At 43.3% G+C, this 27,234-nt stretch overlaps 1 protein-coding gene across 1 annotated transcript in view; it reads left to right on the forward strand.

Moving 5' to 3' along the window:
- The first annotated feature begins 1,553 nt into the window (after window positions 1–1,553).
- Window positions 1,554–27,234, forward strand: part of NLRP5 (NLR family pyrin domain containing 5) — a 62,326-nt gene continuing 36,645 nt past the window's right edge. Inside the window, 6 exon segments of the mRNA XM_024237603.3 lie at window positions 1,554–1,615; window positions 5,027–5,406; window positions 9,704–9,769; window positions 16,576–16,629; window positions 21,212–21,268; window positions 22,290–22,346. Of these exon segments, the coding sequence (XP_024093371.3) occupies window positions 1,554–1,615; window positions 5,027–5,406; window positions 9,704–9,769; window positions 16,576–16,629; window positions 21,212–21,268; window positions 22,290–22,346 (676 nt within the window).

The following is a 27,234-nucleotide window of genomic DNA, read 5'->3' on the forward strand; positions in this document are numbered from 1 at the left end:
CTCAGTCCTGAATTTCAGACATTCTAAAATTATAAAAATATAAGAAAGCAGGTGTAGTGGTGTGTGCCTGTAGTCCCAGCTACTTTGGGAGTCTGAGGCAGGAAGATCACTTGAGCCCAGGAGTTCAAGGCTATATGGTGAGCTATGATAGTCACTGCACTCCAGCCTGGGGGACAGAGTGAGACCCTGTTTCTAAAAATATATATAAGGCCGGGTGTGGTGGCTCACACCTGTAATCCCAGCACTTTGGGAGGCCGAGGCGGGTGGGCCACAAGGTCAGGAGTTTGAGACCAGCCTGGCCAACCTAGTGAAACTGTGTCTCTACTAAAAATACAAAAAATTAGCTGGGCATGGTGACAGGTGCCTGTAATCCCAGCTACTCGGGAGGCTGAGATAGGAGAATTGCTTGAACCCAGGAGGCGGAGGTTGTAGTGAGTTGAGATTGTGCCACTGTACTCCAGCCTGGGCAACAATGCAAGACTTCGTCTCAAAATATATATGTGTGTATGTGTGTACGTATACATACACACATACACACATATATACACGTATATATATACACACATGTATATATATAATAATACATACACATACACACTTTAGCCTCACCTGCAGATTCACAAATTGAAGCAATCCTAAATCCACTTTTATTTTTAATTGACAATAATAGTATATATTTGCGGGGTACAATGCGATGTTTTGATACACGTATACATTGTAGAAAAAAGCTAACATGTCCATCACCTTAGTTACTTTTTGTGGTGAGGATGTTTAAAATCTACTTTGAGCAATTTTGGAGCATATATTAATAATACATCTTTTCTTGAATTCCATGCATCATTATTAACTCTAGTTGCCATGCTGTGCAGGGGATCCCTAAAACTCATTTCTCTGACTGAAACTTGTTTGTACCTTTTCATCAATATTTCCTTTTTCCCCATTTTATCCCCCAGTCTCTGGCAACCACCATTTTTCTCTCTGCCGCTATGAATTTGATTGTTTTAGAATCCACACAATTGAGATCCTACTAAATCTCTTTTTTTTTTTTTTTTTTTTTTTTTTGAGAGAGTTTTGCTCTTGTTGTCCAAGCTGGAGTGCAGTGCCGCAATCTTGGCTCACTGCAACCTCTGCCTCCCAGGTTCAAGTGATTCTTCTGCCTCAGCCTCCTGAGTAGCTGGGGTTACAGGTGTGCGCCACCATGCCTGGCTAATTTTTTGTATTTTTAGTAGAAATGGGGTTTCACCATGTTAGCCAGGCTGGTCTCGACCTCCTGACTTCAGGTGATCTGCCCACCTTGGCAGTAGCATCTTAAGCCTGAGCACTTGTGTACCATAACATACTCTTCTGCTCAGGACGTCTCGGTCTGGCAGGTAGCTTTAGAGCAGGTGGTGTTCAGGGTTCCCATGCATGCTCTGTGCCAGCCCTTCCGACCGCCTCACTTGTTGCTTCACTGAAACCTCACAGTAACCCTTGAAGAGGCAGGTACTCTGATTTCGAGCTTCCAGAGGAGAGCCCAGCCTTAGATGTTCAGTTACTTTCCATGGGGATGTATCATGAAGATTGCAGGAGGACTTGAACTTGGAGCTGTCGCTCTGCTCTGAGCATCACCACGTGAGTTGACAGCCTCTTAGAGTTGAGTTACCTATGAGGAAACTGACCCTCAGCCTTGCTACCATGACACATGGATCTAGTCCCCTGCCCTCGCTGCTGTCTGCTGCAATGTTGTTAGCAATCTATTATAGCATAACACTCCCCGGGGTAGAAAGAAAGTGAAAGAATGTAGGAAAAAGCCTATTAGCTTCTCCAGGGAGGTGGTCAACCCATGACAGTTGTCCAGGGACTGCCACCTCTCCACTGTTTTCAATGACAATTCTCCAAGGACTGCGACCTCTCCACTCTTCAGTAACAGTTGTCCAGGGACTGCCACCTCTCCACTCTTTTGAATGACAGTTGTCCAGGAAATGCCACCTCTCTAATCTTTTCAATGACAGTTGTCCAGGGATGGCCACCTCTCCACTCTTTTCAATGACAGTTTTCCAGGGACGGCCACCTCTCCACTCTTCTCAATGACAATTGTCCAGGCATGGCCACCTCTCCGCTCTTCTCAATGACAGTTGTCCAGGGACTGCCACTTCTCCACTCTTTTCAATGACAGTTGTCCAGGGACGGCCACCTCTCCACTCTTCTCAATGACAGTTGCCCAGGCACGGCCACCTCTCCGCTCTTCTCAATGACAGTTGTTCAGGGACTCCTACCTCTCCACTCTTTTCAATGACAATTGTCCAGGAACTGCTACCTCGCCACTCTTTTCAGAGGCCCTTCCTATAAAGAGGATATTCATGATAACATGTTTCCTGTGTCCCAGGGGAAAACGTGTACCCACATATATCACCTCATGTTTTGTTTTTTGTTTTTTTTGAGACAGAGTCTCACTCTGTCACCCAGGCTGGAGTGCAGTGGCACGATCTTGACTCACTGCAAGCTCTGACTCCTGGGTTCACGCCATTGTCCTGCCTCAGCCTCCCGAGTAGCTGGGACTACATGCACCCGCCACCACACCCGGCTAATTTTTTGTATTTTTAGTAGAGACGGGGTTTCACGGTGTTAGCCAGGATGATCTCGATCTCCTGACCTTGTGATCCGCCCACTTTGGCCTCCCAAAGTGCCGGGATTACAGGTGTGAGCCACCGCGCCCAGCCACCTCATCTTGTAAAGCATATTAAGTTACTAAATCAGAACAGGGTTAGAAATATTCAAACTTGGTTGGGTGTGGTGGCTCACGCCTGTAATCTCAGCACTTTGGGAGGCCCAGGCTGGTGGATCATGAGGTCAAGAGATCGAGACCATCCTGGGCAACATGGTGAAACCCCGTCTCTACTAAAAACACAAAAATTAGGCCTGGTGGTGCATGCCTGTAATCCCAGCTACTTGGGAGGCTGAGGCAGGAGAATCAATCGAACCCAGGAAGCAGAGGTTGCAGTGAGTAGAGATCACACCAGTGCACTCCAGCCTGGCGACAGAGCGAGACTCCATCAAAAAGAAAAAAAAAAAAGAAAATATTCAAATTTGGCTGGGCGCAGTAGCTGATGCCTGTGATCCCAACACTCTGGGAGGCCAGGGCAAGAGGATTACTTGAGCCCAGGAGTTTGAAACCAGCCTGGGCAACATAGTGAGACCTTTTCTCTACTTTTTTTTTTTTTAAAAAAAAAAAAGGCCTAGCACAGTGATAGCAAGCCTGTGGTCGCAGCTACTAGGAAGGCTGAGGCGGGAAGATTGCTTCAGCCCAGGAGTTTGAGGCTGCAGTGAGCTGTGACTGCACCACTGTACTCCAGCCTGGGCAACAGCAAGACTCAGTCATTTAAAAAAAAAATTGAGCTTATTAAATGGATTTTAGCTACCATGACATCTCTAGGCTCTTGTCTCCCACCTCTACCCTCCTTTAAATATTTTCTTCTGTGTATTTTATAATTTTTCTTCTGACGCTCCTAATTAATTGAAGTAATCTCAGCAAGCCCATCATAAAACTTTCCCATGGAAAGACTGGTAGGCAGAAGGAAAGACAGGGGCTAACTACTGGGGAAAAGTTTGTCCCTGCAGGTCAAGGGAATATAAAGCAGGTGCCCCGTCTAATCAAGCAGAGCCAAAAATCAGTGTTAACAGAAACCCTGCAGGCTGATTTTTACCTTGGTGGGATGCTTCCAGTTCCAGGGAGGTGACATGACAGGACCTTACTGTGTATCTGCAAGTTTAGCTCAAAAACTATAAATGCACAGATGTCAAGCAAGGATGACCTCACACCAATACTGCCCCTCAGAAAATGACAAGCTGCTGTCTACCTGAGTCTTAAAATGTTTTATTACGTGGTATTCCTTAGATTGCTTTGTTGTCTACCACAAAGTAATGGTGGAGGAAAACAAGATTTGCTCAAACTGGCCAACCAGTACTGGCTGTCACTATTTATAGAGCTCTTATAATGACAAAAAATAAATAAAAGGAAATTTGAGAGATTTAGGAATTATTCCTGGGGCCTTACAACAACTGCTACATTTTGATGTCATCATAGACCAGGCTTCTAGACAACTTGGAGAGGTAATTCATAGCAGATGTCCTAGATGTGCACCTATAAAATGAGTTAGCAGGTAGGGATAGAATTGGTCCTGATGGTGACTTACAACATTAATCTTTTCATGTGCTCATTAGCCATTTGCATAGCTTCTTTGGAGAAATGGATATTCAGACCCTTTGCCCATATTAAATTGGATTGTCTCCCTATTAGTGCATGTATATTATCTAGATATAAATCCCTTATCAGATATGACTTTCAAGTATTTATCAGTTTATTTTTACGCCAAAACTGTTTACTGTGTTTATGGAACCTGATGTTAACAGGTGTAACAGAAATCAACTGATCTAAGACCCCTGTAACTGGTTACTAGTAACTGGTAGGAATCTATTTGCCAGTGGTTTGTTTGTTTTTTGAGACGGAGTTTCAATCTTGTCCAGGCTGGAGTGCAATGGCTCAGTCTCGGCTCACTGCAACCTTCGCCTTCCAGATTCAAGCGATTCTCCTGCCTCAGACTCCTGAGTAGCTGGGATTACAGGCATGTGCCACCACTCCTGGCTAATTTTTTTAATATTTTTAATAGAGATGGAGTTTCACCATGTTGGCCAGGCTAGTCTCGAACTCCTGACCTCAAGTGATCCACTTGCCTTGGCCTCCCAAAGTGCTGGGATTACAGGCGTGAGCCACTGCACCCGGCCATTGCCAGTGTTTTTGAGTATGACATACTAGCCAAGAGCATCTGTGGCATACATGTCCAATTTTATTCTAAGATGCTGTTTGGGAACTAAGGGTACAGACAACAAAATGTCCCAGCACTGATGTTCCAGTAACAGGATAAACAGATGCTGTGGCAACAAATGCTTCGTCCATGAAGAATTGAAAAGAGAGAAGGCTGTTCATCTAGTGAGGTGATTGACATTAGTTGTATCAACTTGAGAATTTGCTGCAAGATCCTCTTTTGAGTCTTGTCACTCTTTCCACAGGTCCTACTTGCTCCATATTACCGAAGAATCCACTTTTCCCCAAAAACCTGAGTTCTCAGCCTTGTATCAAGATGGAAGGAGACAAATCGCTCACCTTTTCCAGCTACGGGCTGCAATGGTGTCTCTATGAGCTAGACAAGGAAGAATTTCAGACATTCAAGGAATTACTAAAGAAGAAATCTTCAGAATCGACCACATGCTCTATTCCACAGTTTGAAATCGAGAATGCCAATGTGGAATGCCTGGCACTCCTCTTGCATGAGTATTACGGAGCGTCGCTGGCCTGGGCTATGTCCATTAGCATCTTTGAAAATATGAACCTGCGAACCCTCTCGGAGAAGGCACGGGATGACATGAAAAGTAAGCGAGACTTGGGGCAAGTCTAGGGCAGGGGAGGTGATTTCAGGTTCTCATGGGAACAGGGAAGAATAATTGTTCAGTAACCGGGTCCATCTCTGCAGTGTGAGTCTGAGCTGTGAGAAGGATCTCACTGGTCATCGTCATTGGCTGGAAATTAGTGTAGTCTCTAGCCTGTAAAATAATGGAGGAGGGAGAAATGGGTAGACAATGGCTCCAACCACACGCACTTCATTGAAGTTAATAGGATTTGAGTTGTAAGTGCTAAGCTTGAGCTCCGGTGCTATCATGGGTCGGTTGCGAGACCTTGGGAATGTCTCCTTCTGTTCTGACCCTTGGATCCCACATCTTGGAACAGGAAATGTGATACTGTGTGTGCCATTGCAAAAGTTCAATAATGTAATGCATAGAAAGTGGCTAAGAACCTCATTGGTTGATAACATTGGTAGTTGTTCGGTGCGAGTCTCATGCTTGGCCATGGGATGAAGGACTGAGGTTTCAGGTGCTCATCTGAGGCTTGGACTTTCTTAGACTGTTGGTGTCCATAGTGCAGCAAGAATTCGGATCAGATTCTGTGATTATTTTAGAGTATTTAGGAGAAAGTTCATTTAGAAAATAGCAGTTCTTTTTTATCTAGAGGATCTCTCCAACTGTAGACTGAAAACAAATCCCTTGACTGAGCCCCTGAATTGGCCCTACAAATACAGGTGTGGGCTGGGTGCAGTGACTCACAGCTGTGATCCCAGCACTTTGGGAGGCCGAGGTGGGTGGATCACCTGAGGTCAAGAGATGGAGACCAGCCTGGCCACAACATGGAGAAACCCCATCTCTACTAGAAATACAAAAAATTAGCCGGGCATTGTGGCACACACCTGTAATCCCAGCTACTCAGGAGACTGAGGCAGGAGAATCACTTGAATCCGGGAGGCAGAGGTTGCAGTGAGCCGAGATCATGCCACTGCACTCCAGCCTGGGCAAAGGAGTGAGACTCTATCTCAAAAAAAAAAAAAAATATATATATATATATACACACACACACACATACACTCACATATATTTTTATATATACACACATATATACACACATACACACATATATTTTTATATATACTCACACATATATACACACATACACATACACACACATATATTTTTATATACACACACACACACACACACACACACAGGTGGCATGCCTGCACATCAGTCAGCTGGATGCAGCTCAGCAGCATTAGCTGCAAAGCACTTCAAGAGCTCTCTCTTCTGAACTTGGAAAAGGCCCAGTGTGGCGGGCATGTTGTTATTACTCACAGGAAGAGAGGGCATAAAAATGAGAGCTGGGGTTTATCAAGTCAGCACTGCACTGAAACTGTCATGTCCCCACCATCTGACTCTCAACCCCACCCAATGAAATGGGTTCCCCGTGGCTGAAGCTGTGATAGAGGATCTTTCAAGTTACGTAACTTGACCAACTTCATGGGCTAATAAGTGGCAAAGATGAGATTCATTGTTTAACATTCATCTACCGTGGCATATGTTTAAGTTCTCATATGTCTAGTGCCAGAGATTTGCAGTTTTCTGTGAGGTAGAAAGAAATGGGCAACTTTAAAAATGAATGGTAGCCATAAAAAAGGATGAGTTCATGCCCTTTGTAGGGACATGGATGAAGATGGAAACCCTCATTCTCAGCAAACTATCACAAGGACAGAAAACCAAACACCGCATGTTCTCACTCATAGGTGGGAATTGAACAATGAGAACGCTTGGACACAGGAAGGGGAACATCACATACCGGGGCCTGTTGTGGGGTGGGGGGAGGGGGAAGGGATAGCATTAGGAGATATACCTAATGTAAATGACGAGTTAATGGGTGCAGCACACCAGCATGGCACATGTATACATATGTAACCTGCACACTGTGCACATGTACCCTAGAACTTAAAGTATAATTTCAAAAAAAAAAAGGATGGTATAGGCCAGGTGGGGGTGGCTAATGCCTGTAATCCCAGCACTCTGGGAGGCTAAGATGGGTGGATCATTTGAGGTCAGGAGTTTGACACGAGCCTGGCCAACATGGTGAAACGCTGTCTCTACTAAAAATACAAAAATTAGCCAGGCGTGGTGGCACACACCTGTAATCCCAGCTACTTGGGAGGCTGAGGCAGGAGAATCGCTTGAACCCGGGAGGTAGAGGTTGCAGTGAGTCAAGATCGCACCACTGCACTCCAGCCTGGGTGACAGAGCAAGACTCCTTATTTAAAATAAATTTTTTTTTTTTTTTTTGAGACGGAGTCTCGCTCTGTTGCCCAGGCTGGAGTGCAGTGTCGCAATCTCAGCTCACTGCAAGCTCCGCCTCCCAGGTTCACGCCATTCTCCTGCCTCAGCCTCCCGAGTAGCTGGGACTACAGGCACACGCCACCACTCCTGGCTAATTTTTTGTATTTTTAGTGGAGAAGGGGTTTCACCGTGTTAGCCAGGATGGTCTCGATCTCCTGACCTTGTGATCCGCCCACCTTGGCCTCCCAAAGTGCTGGGATTACAGGCGTGAGCCACTGTGCCCGCCTAAAATAAAATTTTTTTTAAATTGTATATAAAAATGTCTTATGGCTGGGCACCGTGGCCCATGCCTGTAATCCCAATACTTTGAGAGTCCTAGGCAGGCGGATCACTTGAGGTCAGGAGTTCAAGACTAGCCTGGCTAACACAGTGAAACCCTGTCTCTACTAAAAATACAAAAAATTAGCCAGGTGTATTGGCAGCCACCTGTAATCCCAGCTACTGGGGAGGCTGAGGCAGGAGAATCGCTTGAACCTGGGAGGCGGAGGTTGCAGTGAGCTGAGATCGTGCCATTGCACTCCAGCCTGGGCAACAAACCGAGACTGTCTTTTTTTTTTTTTTTTTTTAGGAAAAGTCTTACCATTCCTATTCCAGATGAGAGGGAAGTTTAGAGTCACTTCCTAGAAGGAGTAAGCTTTAGGATGAGACAAATGAAGAAAAGGAGTTGGCCAAGTTGCCTGAGCATAGTAGAGAAAAACATTCTGAGCGTAAAGTCGGGGCACTCTAAAGCCTTTACCAGAGGGCTTGGCTGGACCACGGAGAATGAGCAGGAGGTGAAGATGGAGGGACTGGAAGTCAGATAACAGGGCATCTTGAAGATACTTGTAATAGCAAGCAGAAGCAATTACATAGTTTTAAAGGCGTAGTAGTAGAAATAATCAAACATTTATTTCAGCACTGTTGCAAAAGTGTTGAGTGACCCAGAGGGAGTTGTGGAATAAACAGAGAGAGACGAGTTTGAGGTCTTTCTACTGTCCATGAGATAAATAAAGGTGGCTTAGAATAGGATGATGGCACAGAAGGAAGTAGAAATGGAAGATGCTTCAGAAGTGTACAAGACAGTTATTTTTTGTTTTTGTGTGAGAGTGTGTGTGTTTTTTGTTTTTTTTTTTTTTTTTTGAGACAGAGTCTTGTTCTGTCGCCCAGGCTGGAGTGCAGTGGTGTGATCTCGGCTCACTGCAAGCTCCACCTCCCGGGTTCATGCCATTCTCCTGCCTCAGCCTCCCAAGTAGCTGGGACTACAGGTGCCCACCACCATGCCCGGCTAATTTTTTGTATTTTTAGTAGAGACAGGGTTTCACTGTATTAACCAGGATGGTCTCGATCTCCTGACCTCGTGATCCGCCTGCCTCGGCCTCCCAAAGCGCTGGGATTACAGGCGTGAGCCACCACACCCTTCCACTAGACAGTTTTTAAGAACTAAATACAGAGAGAGAGAACGCAGTGTCATGGGTGATCCCCAAGTTTCTGGCATGGTAAACTGGGTGGATGGGGTTCCATCGCCTCACCCCATGGAAGAGATGTTTTGCGAAAAGTAGATTGGGGGATGGGTAGTCAAGGTTGGACCTTGTAAGTTGTTGAAGATACCTGTATATGGGTAACTCGCAGGCATCTAGTGACTCATTGACTAACTGGGTCTGGCGTTCAAGACGGGTCTTGAGGAGGACTCCTGAAAAGAAACGTAATCACCATAATTAACCTCATTGTGTGACTTACCCAAGGCCATCCAGCAAAACAGGGGCCAGAGAATTCTTTATAAACCTCTGTTTTTTCAGTGTGCTTCTGCTGGCTCAGGAAAGTCTGACTCTGTTGTCTCCATTATAGGCCAATCATGGAATAAACTGAGATCCTGAGGTTTGTCTTGGGTCCCCTCCATAATTTGGGCACAGGACATTCTTATCCTTGGCTTGGGTAATTACAGTGACTTCATTGAGGCCAATCTCCCTTTTTCTTTGTCTTGCAGGACATTCACCAGAAGACCTTGAAGCAACAACAACTGACCAAGGACCAAGCAAGGAAAAAGTGCCAGGTTAGTGGGGTGGAGTTGGGGGAAATAGGATGTGCTTAAAGACATATGGCAGCCAGTTTGCATCTTTAGGGGCTAGAACCATGACTTCTGATGGTCTAGTGTTTCTAGTCTAACTACCCTACCATTAGCTGACCAGATGGGTTCTGAGGATCTGGTAATTCTGGTCTTTCTCCTTCCAAGTTGAAGAGTTATGTGGCCTGGGGCCAGGCCCAGTGGCTCATGCCTGTAATGCCAGTACTTTGGGAGGCCGAGGCGGGCAGATCACCTGAGGTCAGGAGTTCAAGACCAGCCTGGCCAACATGGTGAAACCTCGTCTCTACTAAAAATACAAAAAAATAGCCAGACGTGGTGGTGGGCACCTGTAATCCCAGCTACTTGGGAGGTGGAGGCAGAGGTTGCAGTGAGCTGAGATCATACCACTGCACTCCAGCCTGGGCGACAGAACAAGACTCCATCTCAAAAAAAAAAAAAAAAAAAAAAGAGTTCTGTGGTCTTCAGGCTTTCTTACAACTTGAGGACTTCCCATCATCTTCAGTTTGGGTAACCTTATGACCCTACTATGACAAGCTCCTCCCAATAACCCAGTTGGGAGGCTCTGGTGGAAAGAACCAGATAGCACAAAACCAGATTCAATACAATTCCCCAAACATTTGAGCACTGACCTCATGCCAGCCACTGCTCTGCATATTTATAATACATCGTTGGCTGAAGCACACGTGTTCATGAAGTTCACACGTTGTGGGACAGGAAAGACAAACCAAAAAACTAAGATGACACCAGGGAAGGCAAAACACACAGGGAGAAAGGCAGGCTGCGTAGACAACATGAATTCTCCGCTGCTACCTGCGCCGCCACCATCTTGCTCAGCTCCCAGCAGCCAGTGTTGACCGTGAAACCTAACCTGGTTTGGAAAGGGTTGAAACCAACCTTGTTTTCATGGAGCTTTGCTCAGGCTGTGGGTGGGAAAGAGCTCTTCAAAGCTAACATCTGAGTAACTGGCATCTGAGTCAGAGGCTCTGAGTCCCAAAGTTTCTACATTGCTCAGAGTTTGATGTCAATCTAGGCTTCACCAGGTGAGTGTGACGTGTTATCCTTCATGTGATAAGACTGCGTCTCAGGTTTTATAAGTTACTGAATGGTGGCTTAGAGCATAAAATAAACACAGACTAACCTTGATAGCAGGACTGAAACAAACCTGACAAAAGCCGGGGGTCTTGCCATCAGCCACGTTAGGAGATCCCTCTGAGCTGCTCCTGGACACGAGAACTACCACTTCTCGAGACCACGTGGATCACGCACTGTGCCAGTGCTTTAGCCCATGCTTCTCAATCCTATGTGGTACTGACTGTCGTTAGTTGTTCAGCGAGACCCAGAAGCTCAATGGCACACCAAAGTCTCACATGGTTAAACTGAGGCAAGGTGGGCTTGTGCCGGAAAGACCTGACTGCAGGTGTTATCCATATACAAAGACTAAGGCCATCAGAGACAGACACTCTACCCTCAAGGAGCTTACATCATAGGGGATCACAGGCCTTCATCGTTGCTCCTAATTGGCTGGGTATGGAAAGATGTCCCTCAAAGTCTGGGAGCGGTGGCTCACACCTATAATCCCAGCACTTTGGGAGGCCGAGGTGGGTGGATCACCTGAGGTCGGGAGTTTGAGACCAGTCTGACCAACATGGAGAAACCCCATCTCTACTAAAAAATACAGGAAAAAGCCAGGCATGGTGGCACGTGCCCGTAATCCTAGCTACTCAAGAGGCTGAGGCAGGAGAATCACTTGAACCCAGGAGGTAGATGTTGCGGTGAGCCACTGCACTCCAGCCTGGGAAACAAGAGCTTAACTCTGTCTCAAAAAAAAAAAAAAAAAAAAAAAGTCCCTTGAAACTAAGCCAACCCAATAAATGCAGTTGTTTTTATCAAGCTATAGAATCAAATGAGGTATGTATATACAATAGTATATTATTTGGAATAAAAAGGAATGATGTGGGTGGACACAGTGACTCATACCTGTAATCCCAGCACTTTGGGAGGCTGAGGCAGGCAGATCGCTCGAACCCAGGAGTTTGAGACCAACCTGGGCAATGTAGCAAGACCCCACGTCTACCAAAAAAAATTAAAATTAGCTGAGTGTGGGAGTGCACACGTATGGTCTCAGCTACTTGGGAGGCTGAGGCAGGAGGATTGCTTGAGTCCGGGGGGTTGAGGCTGCATTGAGCCATGATTGTGCCACTGCACTTCAGCCCGGATGATAAAATGAGACTGTGTCTTTAAAAAATATATATACTAATGTATGTATATTACGTACATTATATACTATATATACATTGTATATTACAAGATGGATGGACCTTGAAGACACTAGGCTAAGTGAAGGAAACTATCACAAAAGGATATATATTGAATGATTCCATTCATATAAAATGTCTAGAATCGGCAAATCCATTTAAATACTAGAAGTAGATTAGTGGTTGCCTAGGGCTGGGGTGAATGGGGAAACTTAGAGGGTGAGGACTAAGAGGGCAGGGTTTTTCCTCTTTGAGAGTGATTAAAACGTTCTAAAATTGTAGTGATGGTTGCAATCTGAATGTTCTCAGTCATGATTGCACACTTTCAATAGGTGAATTGTATGATTTGTGAAATTTATTTCTATAAATCTATTACAAAACTCTAGAGAAGACAATAAGATACATCCATCTGAAGTCAGCATCGTACATATGATGACTCCAAAGCCCAGAGAGACAGATTTGCCCAAGGAAGATCAGCCAACAGAAAGCCTGATTTTTTTTTTTTTCTTTCCAGACTGAGATGTCATCTTTGTGTTAGATCTTTTTTCTTTTCCTATTTCTTTTTTTTTTTTCTTTCCCCCCTAGATAGTCTCGCTCTGTCGCCCAGGCTGGAGTGCAATGGCTTGACCTTGGCTCACTGCAACCTCTACCTCCCAGGTTCAAGCGATTCTCCTGTCTCAGCCTCCCAAGTAGCTGGGATTACACACTTGCGCCACCGTGCTTGGCTAATTTTTGTATTTTTAGTAAAGATGGGGTTTCACGATATTAGTCAGGCTGGCCTAGAACTTCTGACCTCAAGTGATCCACCTCAGCCTCCCAAAGTGCTAGGATTACAGGCATGAGCCACTGCACCCACCCTAGATATTATAAATTCTGTGTAACTTCAGATTCTTTCACCTCTTACGTGGCGAATCTATTTAGTCTAACAAATTGAATGTATTATGATGCTCAAGACATAGCGGCTGCTTGCTTTTTTTTTTTTTTTTTTTTTGAGACAGAGTCTTGTTCTGTTGCCCAGGCTGGAGTGCAGTGGCACGATGTCAGCTCACTGCAAGCTCCATCTCCCGGGTTCACGCCATTCTCCCGCCTCAGCCTCCTGAGTAGCTGGGACTACAGTCACCCACCACCATACCCGGCTAATTTTTCGTATTTTTAGTAGAGACGGGGTTTCACCATGTTGGCCAGGCTGCTTTCGAACTCCTGACTCGTGATCCTCCCGCCTTGGCCTCCCAAAGTGCTGAGATTACAGGCATCAGCCACCGTGCCTGGCCTTTTTTTTTTTTTTTTTCTTTTTTTCCGGATAACTCAATGCAGGTTTACATATCAAAATCTTGAGAATACGATTCAAAAATGTATAAACATGAAACTATCACCATAATCCAGTCTTAGGACATTTCTATAACTCCCCCCCCCAAAAAAAAATCCTTCAGCAGAGACAACAAGGTGGAGAAAATTGGCCTGTCTTATTTTTGCATAATTTGGAGCGATCTTACGATTTATTTTCCCAGAACCTGTTATTTAATGAATGACACTTACAGACTTCTTTCAAGTGTTCAACTGTTGTTGCTTTCCTGGAATACCTGTGACATAAGCACCATTACATACCTTTGATACACTTCTGATACAGTTTGCTGATAAGTCACTTCGAATTTGGCATCTGTGTTTGAGTGAACTGGTCTGTAATCTCTTTATACACTTTCCTTGCTTTTTTAAAGTTGAGAGAAAATTCACATATAAAATTCATCTTAATACAATTCAGTGTTTTATTGTATTAACAAAGTTGTGTAACCATCACTGCTATCTAATTTCAGGAAATTTTCATCACCCCAGAAAACCACATACCTATTAGCCATCATTCCCCCATACCCAGCCCCTAGAAACCAGTCATCCACTTTGTCTGTGAATTTTGCCTTTTCTGGACTTTCCATATGAATGAAATCAGACACTTTATTATATTGTGTGACTGGCTTTCTTCATTTAACATGTTTTTGTTTTTGTTTTGAGACGGAGTCTTGCTCTGTCACTGAGGCTGGAGTGCAGTAGCGCGATCTCGGCTCACTGCAACCTCCGCCTCCCTGGTTCACGCCATTCTCCTGCCTCAGCCTCCCGAGTAGCTGGGACTACAGGCGCCCGCCACTACACCCGGCTAATTTTTTATATTTTTAGTAGAGACGGGGTTTCACAGTGTGAGCCAGGATGATCTCGATCTCCTGACCTTGTGATCTGCCCACCTCAGCCTCCCAAAGTGCTGAGATTTTAACATAATGTTTTAAAGATTTGTCAATATCATAGCCTGTCTCAGGACTTCATAACTTTTTATGGCTGAACAGTATTCCTTTTATGTATATACACTTCTTGTTCATTTATCACATGATGGACATTTGGTTTTTTTGTTTGTTTGTTTTTGCTATTATGAATAATGCAGCTATGGATTCCCACGTGTGTGTTTGTGTAGATGTGTTTTCAATTCAGGGAGGCGTATACCTAGGAGTGGAAGTGGTGGGTCATATGGCAACTGTGTTTAACTTTTTGGGGAGCTGCCAAATGGATTTTCTTCGGTGACTGCACCATTTTGCATCCTCACCAACACCTTAATGAAAGCTACAGTAACATTTGCTCCTCTATTTTTTATTGTAACCATCCTAGTTAGGTATGAAACATTCACTGTGGTTTTGATTTGAATTTCCCTAATTATGTTCAGAATCTTTTCATGTGCTAATTGGCCACTTCTATGTCTTTAGAGAAATGTATATTCAAATCCTTTGTCCGTTTTTAACTTCATTATATTGTTGACTTGCAATACTTAGGTTTTATCATCTAGATTATGTAGAGACATAATTTTATATATTCCCCTGTTCTCTGAGTTGTCTTTTCACACTCCTGATACTGTCCTTTGAAGCATAGTGGGCTTTTATTTTGTGAAGACAAATTTATTTCCTTGATTGTTTGTGCTTTTGGTGTTATATCTTTAAAAAATTGTTTAACCCAGCTGGGCATGGTGGCTCACACCTGTAATCCCAGCACTTTGGGAGGCCGAGGCGGTGGATCACGAGATCAGGATATCCAGACCCTCCTGGCCAACATGGTGAAATCCTGTCTCTACTAAAATACAAAAATCCGCCGGGCACGGTGGCGCATGCCTTTTGTCCCAGCTACTTGAGAGGGTGAGGCAGGGGAATCACTTGAACCCGGGAGGTGGAGGTTGCAGTGAGCCGAGATCGTGCCATTGCACTCCAGCCTGGTGACAGAGCAACACTCCGTCTCAAAAAAAAAAAAAAAAAAATTGCTTAACCCAAAATCAGAAGGTTTACACCGATATTTCCTCTTAAGGATTTTGTAGTTACAGCTCTTAAAAACATTTAGGTCTTTAAACATTTTGAGTTAATTTTGTATATGGCATGAAGTAGAGGGTTCAACTTCATCCTTTTGTGTATAGATAACCAGTTCTCCAGCAATATTTATTGAAAACACTATTCTTATCGTCTAGATATTCTTGTCTAAAATCACAGATGTATAGGGTTATTTTTAAACTTTCAAGTCTATTCCATTGATCTCTATATCTGACCTTGTGCCTGAACCACACTGACTTAATTACTGTTGCTTTATAGTTTTGAACTCAAAGTGTGATTCTTCAACTTGACTTCAAGATAGATCAGCTATTCTGGGTCTCTTGAATTTCCATGTGACTTTTAGTATCAATCAGCTTTACAATTTCTGCAAACAAAGGTAGCTGGGATTTTGATGAGATTGCATTATGTCATGTAGATTAATGTTGGGTATATGACACAGTAACAGCATTAAGTCTTCAACCCATGGACACATGGTGGTCTTTCCATTAATTTAGGGTTTTCTTAATTTTTTCGGTTCCGTTTGTGGCTTTCCGGATACAAGTCTCTCATTTCATTTGTTAAATTTATCCTGAAATATTTTGTTCTATGCTATTATAAGTGGAGTGTTTGTTTTGTTTTTGTTTTTGTTTTGTTTGTTTGTTTGACAGAGTTTCGCTCTTGTTGCCCAGGCTGGAGTGGTGTGATCTCAGTTCACTGCAACCTCTGCCTCCTGGGTTCAAGCAATTCTCCTGCCTCAGCGTTCCAGTAGATGGGGTTACAGGCACACGCCACCATGCCTGGTTAATTTTTTTGAATTTTTAGTAGAGACGGGATTTCACCATGTTGGCCAGGCTGGTCTCAAACCCCTGACTTCAAGTGACTCACCCGCCTCGGCCTCCCAAAGTGCTGGGATTACAGGCGTGAGCCACTGTGCCTGGCCAAGGTGTTCATTTTATTTTGTTTACTGCCAATGTATAGAAATGCTTTTGATTTTGAATCATCTGATCTTGAATCTAGTGCTTATGTTACTGGCACACTCTGCCCTGGTGCTAAGCCAGTGGTTCTGTGCTCTAAACTGGTCAGAAAATTAACTATGGCATGACTAAGTTTATCTGGGGTGTCCAACATCTCTGATTTGAATAATATACACAGTATGTTTGTGTTTATTCTTCTCCCTTCTCTTTTGCAGGAATTTCACAAGCTGTGCAACAACATAGTGCCACAGCTGCAGAGACAGAACAAGGTGAATGAAATAGATCTATTCATTTGTTGCCCTCCTGGAAGAAAGTTGGGTGAGAGAAGTCCATGGTAGTTCAAACGATGGGGAAATCCGCTTTCCCTTTCTTCATCCTCATTTGTCTCTGGTGTGTGAGTCCCTCTTCCCTAAGAGATCTTGGGATCAGCACCATGGACAGAACCTTGCGTGTTCACTACGATTATTTTCACTACAGTTTTTTATTTTTACCTGAAAAATAAGAATTGTATATATTTATGGGGTCATGAGGTTTCAGTACACGTATATATTGTAGAATGATCAAATCAGGGTAACTAGTGTATCCATCACCTCAAATATTCTTTGTGCTGAGAACATTTTATTTTTATTTATTTTATTTTGAGATGGAGTTTTGTTCTTCTGACCCAGGCTGGAGTGCAATGGTGTGATCTCAGCTCACTGCCAGCTCCGTCTCCCGGGTTCAAGCGATTCTTCTGCCTCGGCCTCCCAAGTAGCTGGGGCTACAGGCATGCATCACCACACCCAGCTAATTTTGTATTTTTAGTAGAGACGGGGTTTCTGCATGTTGGTCAGGCTGGTCTGGAACTCCTGACCTCAGGTGATCCGCCCGCCTCAGCCTCCCAAAGTGCTGGGATTACAAACTTGAGCCACCATGCCCAGCCGTGCTGAGAACATTTAAAATCCTCTTTTAGCTATTTTGAAATATACATTGTTATTAACCAGTCACCACATTGTGCAATAGAATACCAGAACTTACTCCTCTTGTCTAGCTGTAAGTTTGTACCTGTTGACTAATGTTTTCCAACTTTCCCGGTCCACTCTCTGCCCCACCAGCCTCTGGTAACCACCATTCTACCCTCCAATTCTGAGTTCGACGTTTTTAGATTCCACATGTGAGATCCTCTGGTATTTCTCTGTGCCTGGCTTACTTCACTTAGTATAATGTCCTCTAGGTTTCTCGATGTTGTAGCAAACAACAGAATTTCCTGTGTGTTTTAGGGCTGAATAACCCATTGTGTATATGTACCACATTTGGTTTTTTTGTTTTGTTTTGTTTTGTTTTTGAGATGGAGTCTCGCTCTGTCACCCAGGTGCAGTGGCGGGATCTCAGCTCACTGCAAGCTCTGCCTCCTGGGTTCAAGTCATTCTCCTGCCTCAGCCTCCTGAGTAGCTGGGACTACAGGCACCCGCCACCACACCTGGCTAATTTTTTTTGTATTTTTAGTAGAGATGGGGTTTCACCCTGTTGGCCAGGATGGTCTCGATCTCTTGACCTCGTGATCCGCCCACCTCGGCCTCCCCAAGTGCTGGGATTACAGGTGTGAGCCACCGTGTCCAGCCAAAATCCTTTTCACTTCTTTAAGGTTGTTAGTTGTGACCCTCTTTCATTCTCGACTCCAGTAATTTTAGCCGTCTCTTTTTTTCTTGGTCAGTCTGGCTAAAGGTCTGTCAATTTTGTTCTTTTCAAAGAACAAACTGCTAGGTTTGTTTTCTCTATTGTATTTCCATCCTGTATTTTGTTTACTTCTTTATTCCCTTTCTCTGCCCGTTTTGGGATTAGTTTGCTACTCACTAACCCCGAAGGGGTTTCTTTCCTACTTTAAGGTGGGAAGTTATATTTCGAATCTTTCTTAGGCATTTATGGCTATAAATTTTCCTTTATGCACGGATCTACCTACACGCCGTAAATATTGCTGTGTTTTGTTTCCACTCATTTCAACGTATTTAATTCCCTTTTGTTTCCCCTTTGACCTATTGAGGATAGTGTGGCTTCACTTCCATATATTTGGAAATTTTCAAATTTTCTGACTGATTTCTAATCTTATTTCATTGTGTTAAGAGAGCATACTTTGTATAATTTCAAGGCACATCAACTTGAAACATGTTTTATGCCTGATATATCTATCTTGGAGAAGGTCTGTTTGCAGTTGAGAAGGGCATGTTTTCTGCTGTTGGGTGGAGCATTCGTTTGATATCTGCCTTCACTGTTTTCCATATCGGTAAATAGCATCACTATATGCCTGGTCGTTTACACCAAAAGCTTAGTCATTTTTTTTTTTTTTTGGTTTGGTTTTGAGATGGAGGTCTCACCTTGTCTCCCAGGATGGAGTGCAGTTGCACAATCTTGGCTCACTGCAACCTCCACCTCCCAGGTTTAAGCAGTTCTCATGCCTCGACTTCCTGAGTAGCTGTATTTTTTAATATTTATTTTCTCTACCTTATATCTAGCAAATCAGAAGATCATATGGTCTCTACCTGTAATATATGACCCATTTTTACACAGTTCTTCCCATCTGCTGTATTTAAAGGCATTTCATTTGCGTCTCAAACACAATCCACTTTTACATACAATTTTTCATACAACAACCAAGGTGATCTAAAAATTTACACCTGTAACTTTACTCCCATGCTTAAAAATCCTTAAATGGTTTTTATTCTGTTTGTGACTTTAAAAAATCTATAATTTTTCTCTAATTGACAAAACAAAGACCACCCTAATGATTATTCTTTAAAATGGCAAATCTATTCTCATATATCCTAAGATGAATTTGTGTTTAGCCTCACATGGTAACTATTTCCTGATAAATATATATAGTGGTTATTCTCAGTCAGTGGTAGCTACTATATGCCAGAGGCTGTGTTATTACTCTACTAAATCATCTCCACAGCAACTCGACAACATAGGAACAATTTCTTTGCTTTTGTAGATGAACATACAGAAACATGTAACTTCAGTAACTTGATGAAGATCTTACAAGTAGTTTATGAAAACTCACATTTGAATCCCGTGTCTAATTCAAATCCTTAATTCTTAAGAGAGAGAGCTTTGCTGTATTGCTGAGACTACAATGCAGTGGCTATCCACAAGCACGACCGTAGCGCACTACAGCCTCAAACTGCTGGACTCAAGTGATTCTCCTGCCTCAGCCTCCCAAGTAGCTGGGACTACAGGCATGTACCACAACATCTGGCTCTAAGATCCTAAGATCCTTAATTCTGAACTGTAGGTTTTACCCCTCATTTCATTTTTGTATTCTTATTTTTTATTTTTTTTTTGGAGTGCAGTGGCATGACTTCAGCTTACTGAAACCTCTGCCCTCCTGGGTTCAAGTGATTCTCCTGCCTCAGCCTCCTGAGTAGCTGGGATTACAGGCACATGCCACCATGCCAGGCTAATTTTTGTATTTTTTAGTAGAGATGGGGTTTCATCATATTCATCAGGCTGGTCTCGAACCCCTGACCTCTGGTGATCTGCCTGCCTCGGCCTCCCAAAGTGCTGGGATTACAGGCGTGAGCCACCACACCCTACCTACCCCTCATTTTAATAACTTGTGCAAGGCTGTTCAAGGAGAAATGAGCCTGGGACCCTCACCCTCAAGCTTTGAATTAGTGCTCATTGTACTAGTGCACTCTGTCTTCTAGCTGAGCCAGTTGTTGCCATGTTTTAAACTGGCCAGAAAATTAAATATGGCATGACTAAGCTTATCTTGGGGGTGTCTGACATCTCTGACTCAAATAATAAACACAAATATGTTGGAATTCATTCTTCTTTTGCAGAAATTTCACAAGCTATGGAGCAAGAAGGTGCCACAGCAGAGACAGAAGAACAAGGTGAGGAAAATAGATTTATTGTTTGTTGCCCTCCTGGAAGAAAGTTGGGTGAAAGAAGTGTAAGTAGTTTAGACTGGGGTGTGTAGTTCAGATTGCCTTTCTGGATTGTCATTTGTCTCTGGTGTCAACCCCTTCCCTTCAAGCTCTTGATCAGTACCATGGATAGAGCTACACAAGTTCACTGTGATTATCTAGTCAGATACTATGAAGACAAAATTCTAAAGAACCCATAATTCTAGGGGGCTCAAATCAATCACAACTTTGTTTGATGGATGCTAAACATATGGCCAAGAGTAGTCAAATGCTTTCTTCAAACTTAATTGGCAGTAATTATTTTTGTAATTCCTTCTATCAACTAATACATACATGAATACCTGCCATTGAAAAATTGTGATGGAATTACAGTGGTAAGAAAAACATATCTTGCCTTCATGACTTTTTTTTTGAGAAGGAGTCTTGCTGTGTCAACCAAGCTGGAGTGCAGTGGCACGATCTCGGCTCAGTGCAACCTCTGCCTCCCGGATTCAAGCGATTCTTCTGTCTCAGCCTCCCGAGTAGCTGGGATTGCAGGCGCCTGCCACCGTGCCTGGCTAATTTTTTGTATTTTTAGTAGAGATGGGGTTTCACCATATTGACCAGGCCAGTCTCGAACTCCTGACTTCATGATCTGCCCACCTCGGCCTCCCAAAGTGCTGGGATTACAGGCGTGAGCCACCACGCCCGACCTACCCCTCATTTTAATAACTTGTGCAAGGCTCTCCAAGGAGAAATGAGCCTGGAACCCTCACCCTCACCCTCAAGCTTTGAATTAGTGCTGATTGTACTAGCACACTCTGTCTTCTAGCTGAGCCAGTGATTGCCATGTTTTAAACTGGCCAGAAAATTAAATATCACATGACTAAGCTTATCTTGGGGGTGTCTGACATCTCTGACTGAAATAATAAACACAAATATGTGGGAATTCATTCTTCTTTTGCAGAAATTTCACAAGCTATGGAACAAGAAGATGCCACAGCAGCAGAGACAGAAGAACAAGGTGAGGAAAATAGATTTATTCCTTGGTTGCCCTCCTGGAAGAAAGTTGGGTGAAAGAAGTGTAAGTAGTTTAGATTTCAAGGGTACCTAGTTCAGATTGCCTTTCTTGATTGTCATTTGTCTCTGGTGTCAACCCCTTCCCTTCAAGCTCTTGATCAGTACCATGGATAGAGCTATACACATTCACTGTGATTATGTACAGTCAGATACTATGAAGACAAAATTCTAAAGAACCCATAATTCTAGGGGACTCGAATCAATCACAAGTTTGTTTGATGGATGCTAAACATATGGCCAAGAGTAGTCAAATGGTTTCTTCAAACTTAAGTGGCAGTAATTATTTTTGTAATTCCTTCCATCAACTAACATGTACATGAATACCTGCCACTGAAGAGTTGTGATGGAATTACAGTGGTAAGAAAAACATGTCTTGCCTTCATGGCATTTTTTTTTTTTTTTTGAGAAGGAGTCTCGCTGTGTCGCCCAAGCTGGAGTGCAGTGGCAGGATCTCGGCTCAGTGCAACCTCTGCTTCCTGGGTTCAAGCGATTCTTCTGCCTCAGCCTCCCAAGTAGCTGGGATTACAGGTGTCTGCCACCGTGCCTGGCTAATTTTTGTATTTTTACAAAAATGGGGTTTTACAAAAATGGGGTTTTTTTACAAAGATGGGGTTTCACCATATTGGCCAGGCCAGTCTCGAACTCCTGATCTTGTGGTCTGCCCACCTCGGCCTCCCAAAGTGCTGGGATTACAGGCGTGAGCCACCACACCCTACCTACCCCTTATTTTAATAACTTGTGCAAGGCTCTCCAAGGAGAAATGAGCCTGGGACCCTCACCCTCAAGCATTGAATTAGTGCTCACTGTACTAGCACACTCTATCTTCTAGCTGAGCCAGTGGTTGCTATGTTTTAAACTGGCCAGAAAATTAAATATGGCATGACTAAGTTTATCTTGGGGGGTGTCTGACATCTCTGACTTGAGTAATAAACACAAGTATGTTGGAATTCATTCTTCTTTTGCAGAAATTTCACAAGCTATGGAACAAGAAGGTGCCACAGCAGCAGAAACAGAAGAACAAGGTGAGGAAAATAGATTTATTCCTTGGTTGCCCTCTTGGAAGAAAGCTGGCTGGAAGAAGTGTAAGTAGTTTAGATTGCCTTTCTTCATTCTAATTTGTCTTTGGTGTCAACCCCTTCCCTTCAAGCTCTTGATCAGTACCATGGATAGAGCTATGCACATTTACCGTGATTATCCACAGTCAGATACTATGAAGACAAAATTCTAAAGAACGCATAATTCTAGGGGACTCGAATCAATCACAACTTTGTTTGATGGATGCTAAACATATGACCAAGGGTAGTCAAGTGCTTTCTTCTAACTTAAGTGGCAGTAATTATTTTCGTAATTCCTTCCATCAACTAATATGTACATGAATACCTGCCATTGAAGAATTGTGCTGGAATTACAGTGGTAAGAAAAACATGTCTTGCCTTTGTGGCTTTTTTTTTTTTTTTTTTTTTTTTTTTGAGAAGGAGTCTCGCTCTGTTGACCAGGCTGGAGTGCAGTGGCACAATCTCAGCTCACTGAAACCTCTGCCTCCTGGGTTCAAGCAATTCTTCTGCTTCAGCCTCCCGAGTAGCTGGGATTACAAGCACGCCATCACGACCAGCTAATTTTTGTATTTTTAGTAGAGATGGAGTTTCACCATATTGACCAGGTTGGTCTCGCACTCCTGACCTTGTGTTCTGCCCACCTCAGCTTCCCAAAGTGCTGGGATTACAGGCATTTGCCACTATGCCCAGCCACCTTCATGGCATTTATTGTCCAGACATACACATTAGCTAAACCATATGGAATGAAGATTGGTCTAAAGTGCTATAACTTTGCAGGATGATGATTAAACAGCCAAAGATGTAAGAGCAGGCTTCCCTGAGAGACTGTTGATTGAGGCTTTTTCGTTGAGATATAATTAGGATTTTATATACCATAAAGTTGAGCCTTCTGGAGTACATGATACAATGATTTTTAATATATTCAGTTATCCAACTGTCATCAGTAATTCCAAAACATTTTTTTCTCCCAAAAAGAAACCCCATACCCATTTGCAGTCACCAATTTCCTCTCCCTCAAAACTGTGGACAACCACTAATCTACTTTGTATCTGTAAACTCTACGATTCCAGATCGGTCATGTAGATGGAATCATATGATAAGTAGTTTTCCATGACTGGCGTTTTTCACTTGGCATAATGTTCCAAAGCCCGTGTTGCAGTGTGTATCAGCACTCCATTTTTGTTGCCGAATAATATTCCATTGTATGGAAAGACCCCATTTTCTTCACCTGTTGTTCAGTTTGTGGGAATTTGGCTTTTTTCTCCCTTTGGGGCTGTTAACAGTGCTCTATGAACACTTGTGTCCTAGAAGGCAGTGATGGAAAGAAGTGACTTGACTAGCATGAGATATTCAAGGTAGAAAGCTAACTAGAATTGGTGATTGGCAGAGTTCTGAAAAACGGGCTCTGGGAATTGCTCTCACCTTTCTTCTGGAACGATCTGGTGGGTGGTGATGCCAGGAGTCAATGACTAACATTTTGAGCTCTGAGACAGCTTCAAGCTGGGCTGTTATCCCACCTGTGCAATGTAATGTCGATCCTGTGTGAGCTATGTAATCATTCACTCAACCAATATTCGAAAAACTAATGGTTGCCAGTGTTGTCAACTTTAAATTGGGATGAATAATATAAACAAATATTGGTGACATTTTTAGAATAGTTACTCTGGTCTAGGCACTGTTCTCCACATTTTGATTGTCAAGACACCTTCACGCTAACCTAGTAAGGGGAGATACTCACACTGTCCACCCCCTTTTTCAAACAGGGTCTTGCTGTGTCGCCCAGGCTGAAGTACAGTGGCACAATCACAGCTCACTGCAGCCCCTAACTCCTGGGCTGAAGCAATCCTACTGCCTCAGCCTCCTAAGTAGCTGGAAATTAGGCATATGCTACAACATCTGGCTAATTTTCATATTTGTTATAGAAAGGGGGGGCAGGGGTCTCGCTATGTTGCCCAGGCTGGTCTTGAACTCCTGGCCTCAAGTGATCTGCCCTTCTCAGCATCCCAATGCACTAGGATTACAGGGATGAGCCACTATGCCCAGCCAGTATCCCTGTTATATAAATGAACAAATTACCATCTACAGGATTGATGGGAAGCTACAATTAAATTTATGTAAAACAAGAAAAACAATGAGCTCAGCATCTGCTCCAAAGTAGGATCACAAACACAACCTTTTTTTCTTGTTATCACTTAGAAAAAACCTATGAGAGAATATTTTTGGTTAGAAGTAAAAGATGAGGTTTTTTTGTTTTTTGTTTGTTTTGAGACTGAGTTTAGCTCTTGTTGTCCAGGCTGGAGTGCAATGGTGCAATCTCGGCTCACTGCAGCCTCCGCCTCCCAGGTTCAAGTGATGCTCCTGCCTCAGCCTCCTGAGTAGCTGGGATTATAGGCATGTGCCACCACACCCGGCTAATTTTGTATTCTTAGTAGAGATGGGGTTTCTCCATGTTGGTCAGGCTGGTCTCGAACTCTCGACCTCAGGTGATCTGCCTGCCTTAGCCTCCTAAAGTGCTGGGATTACAGGCGTGAGCCACTGCACCCAGTGAGACAAAAGATGAGTTTTGATGCTTTGAATTTGAGGTCCTGTGACCCCTTAAGGGGGGGGCGAGTTAGACACATGAGTCTGGAATTTTAAGAAAGAAGCCCTCAAGAAGGAGAGGATTGGAACCCTGAAGTACAGACATGATAATTAAATCCATAGAAAAAGAGGTGTTTGAGGAAGAACTGAAGGATCCTGAGTTTGAACGCAGACTGTCTTCCTGGGGTTTCCCTCCCTCTGTAAAAACCTACATTCCAGTGCCACAGCCAGTCCTCTGAGGACAACAGGTCGGTCTGAGCTCAGCAAATAGAGGTTCCAATCTTAAGGTCTGCTTCCCGTGGTTTTAACACGGGTCTGTTAATGGCTTCCCCTGATGTGGATGTCAGATGGCCCTCCCTTTCCATGGGTTCTGTGTCCATGGATTCACCTAACCATCGATCAAAAATATTCGGAAAACTCCACAAAGTTCCAAAAAGCAAAACCCGAGCTTGCCATATGCTGAGCAGTGTGTGGAGTCCACACAAATGAAGCAATGTGTAGACATCCTGTTAGGTATTATAAGTAGCCTAGAGATGACTTAACCTACATGGGAAGAATCCACACAAATGAAGCAATGTGTAGACATCGTGTTAGATGTTATAAGCAGCCTAGAGATGCCTTAAACTACATGGGAGGATGTGCGTAGGTTATATGCAGTTATACCATTTTATATCAGGGACTTGAGTATCTGGAGATTTTGGTATCATTTGGGAATATCCTGGAACCCATCTTGGACAGATTCAGAGGATACAGCTACAATGAAGTATAAGTTCTAGAATTTTTATGTGGAGACTTTGCATACAGTTGGTAATTGTATTACACATTTGTACAGAGAGACTCTTGCTGCCTTTTTAAAGTAAATGGTAGTACCATTAAACTTAAGGTCCCAGGATATGAATCTTTTTCATGTTCATTGAGTACCTATCCGATATCAGAGGCTGAAAAGGCTGGAAGTATTGAGGCAAAAAGACAAGGTATTTTTCTCATGGAGCTTACATTATAAGCTAGGGACTGACAAAAACTAAATGCATAAAAGAATTGAAGTTTGTGATAAATGTCAGGTGGTATAAAATAATTATAGTTTGTGATAAGTTTCATTTTTTCACATTTTCAGGCCCTGTGCTAATGTTGAATGCATATTCTTAAATCTTTATCAGGTGGGCCGGGCACAGTGGGTCACGCCTATAATCCCACCACTTTGGGAGGCCGAAGTGGGCGGATCACTTGAGGTCAGGAGTTTGACACCAGCCTGGCCAACATGGTGAAACCTCATCTCTGCTAAAAAAAAAAAAAATATATATATATACACACACACATATACACACGTATATATGTATACGTATATACGTATACATACGTATACATATATGTATATATGTATACGTATATACGTATACATGTATGTATATATGTATATATGTATATGTATATACGTATACATGTATGTATATATGTATATATGGTATATATGTATATATGTACACATGGTATATATGTATATATGTACACATGGTATATATGTATATATGTATATATACACACACACACACACACACATATAAAATTAGCTGAGCATGGTGGCAGACACCTGTAATCCCAGCTACTTGAGAGGCTGAGGCTGGAGAATTGCTTGAACCTGGGAGGTAGAGGCTGCAGTGAGCCAAGATCATGCCACCGCACTCCAGCCTGGGCAACAGAGTGCAACTGTGTCTCAAAAAAAAAAAAAAAATCTTTATCAGATGGGGAAACTGAAGAGCAGCTTGTATCAAATCACACAGATGCTCTACAGCAGGGGTCCCCAACCCCCAGGCCATGGACTGGTAGGGTGGCCTCTTAGGAACCGGGCAGTATAGCAGGAGGGAGCAAAGCTTCATCTGTATTTACAGCTGCTCCCCATGACTCATGTTACCACCTGAGCTCTGCCTCCTGTCATATCAGATGTGGCATTTGGTTCTTACAGGAGCATGAGCCCTATTGTGATCTGCACATTCGAGGGATCTGGGTTGTGTGCTCCTTATGAGAATCTAATGCCTGATGATCTGTCACTGTCTCCCATCACCCCCAGATGGGGCCTCTAGTTATAGGAAAGGAAGCTCAGGCTCCCACTGATCCTACATTATGGTGAGTTGTATGATTATTTCATTATATATTACAATGTAATCATAATAAAGGAACAATAAACGTAATGTACTTGAATCATCTCAAAACCAGCCCCTTCTACCCCAGTCTGTGGAAAAATTTTCTTCCACAAAACTGGTCCCTGGTGCCAAAAAGA

The sequence above is a fragment of the Pongo abelii genome, chromosome 20, assembly GCF_028885655.2.
Source record: "Pongo abelii isolate AG06213 chromosome 20, NHGRI_mPonAbe1-v2.0_pri, whole genome shotgun sequence".
Lineage (NCBI taxonomy): Eukaryota > Metazoa > Chordata > Mammalia > Primates > Hominidae > Pongo > Pongo abelii.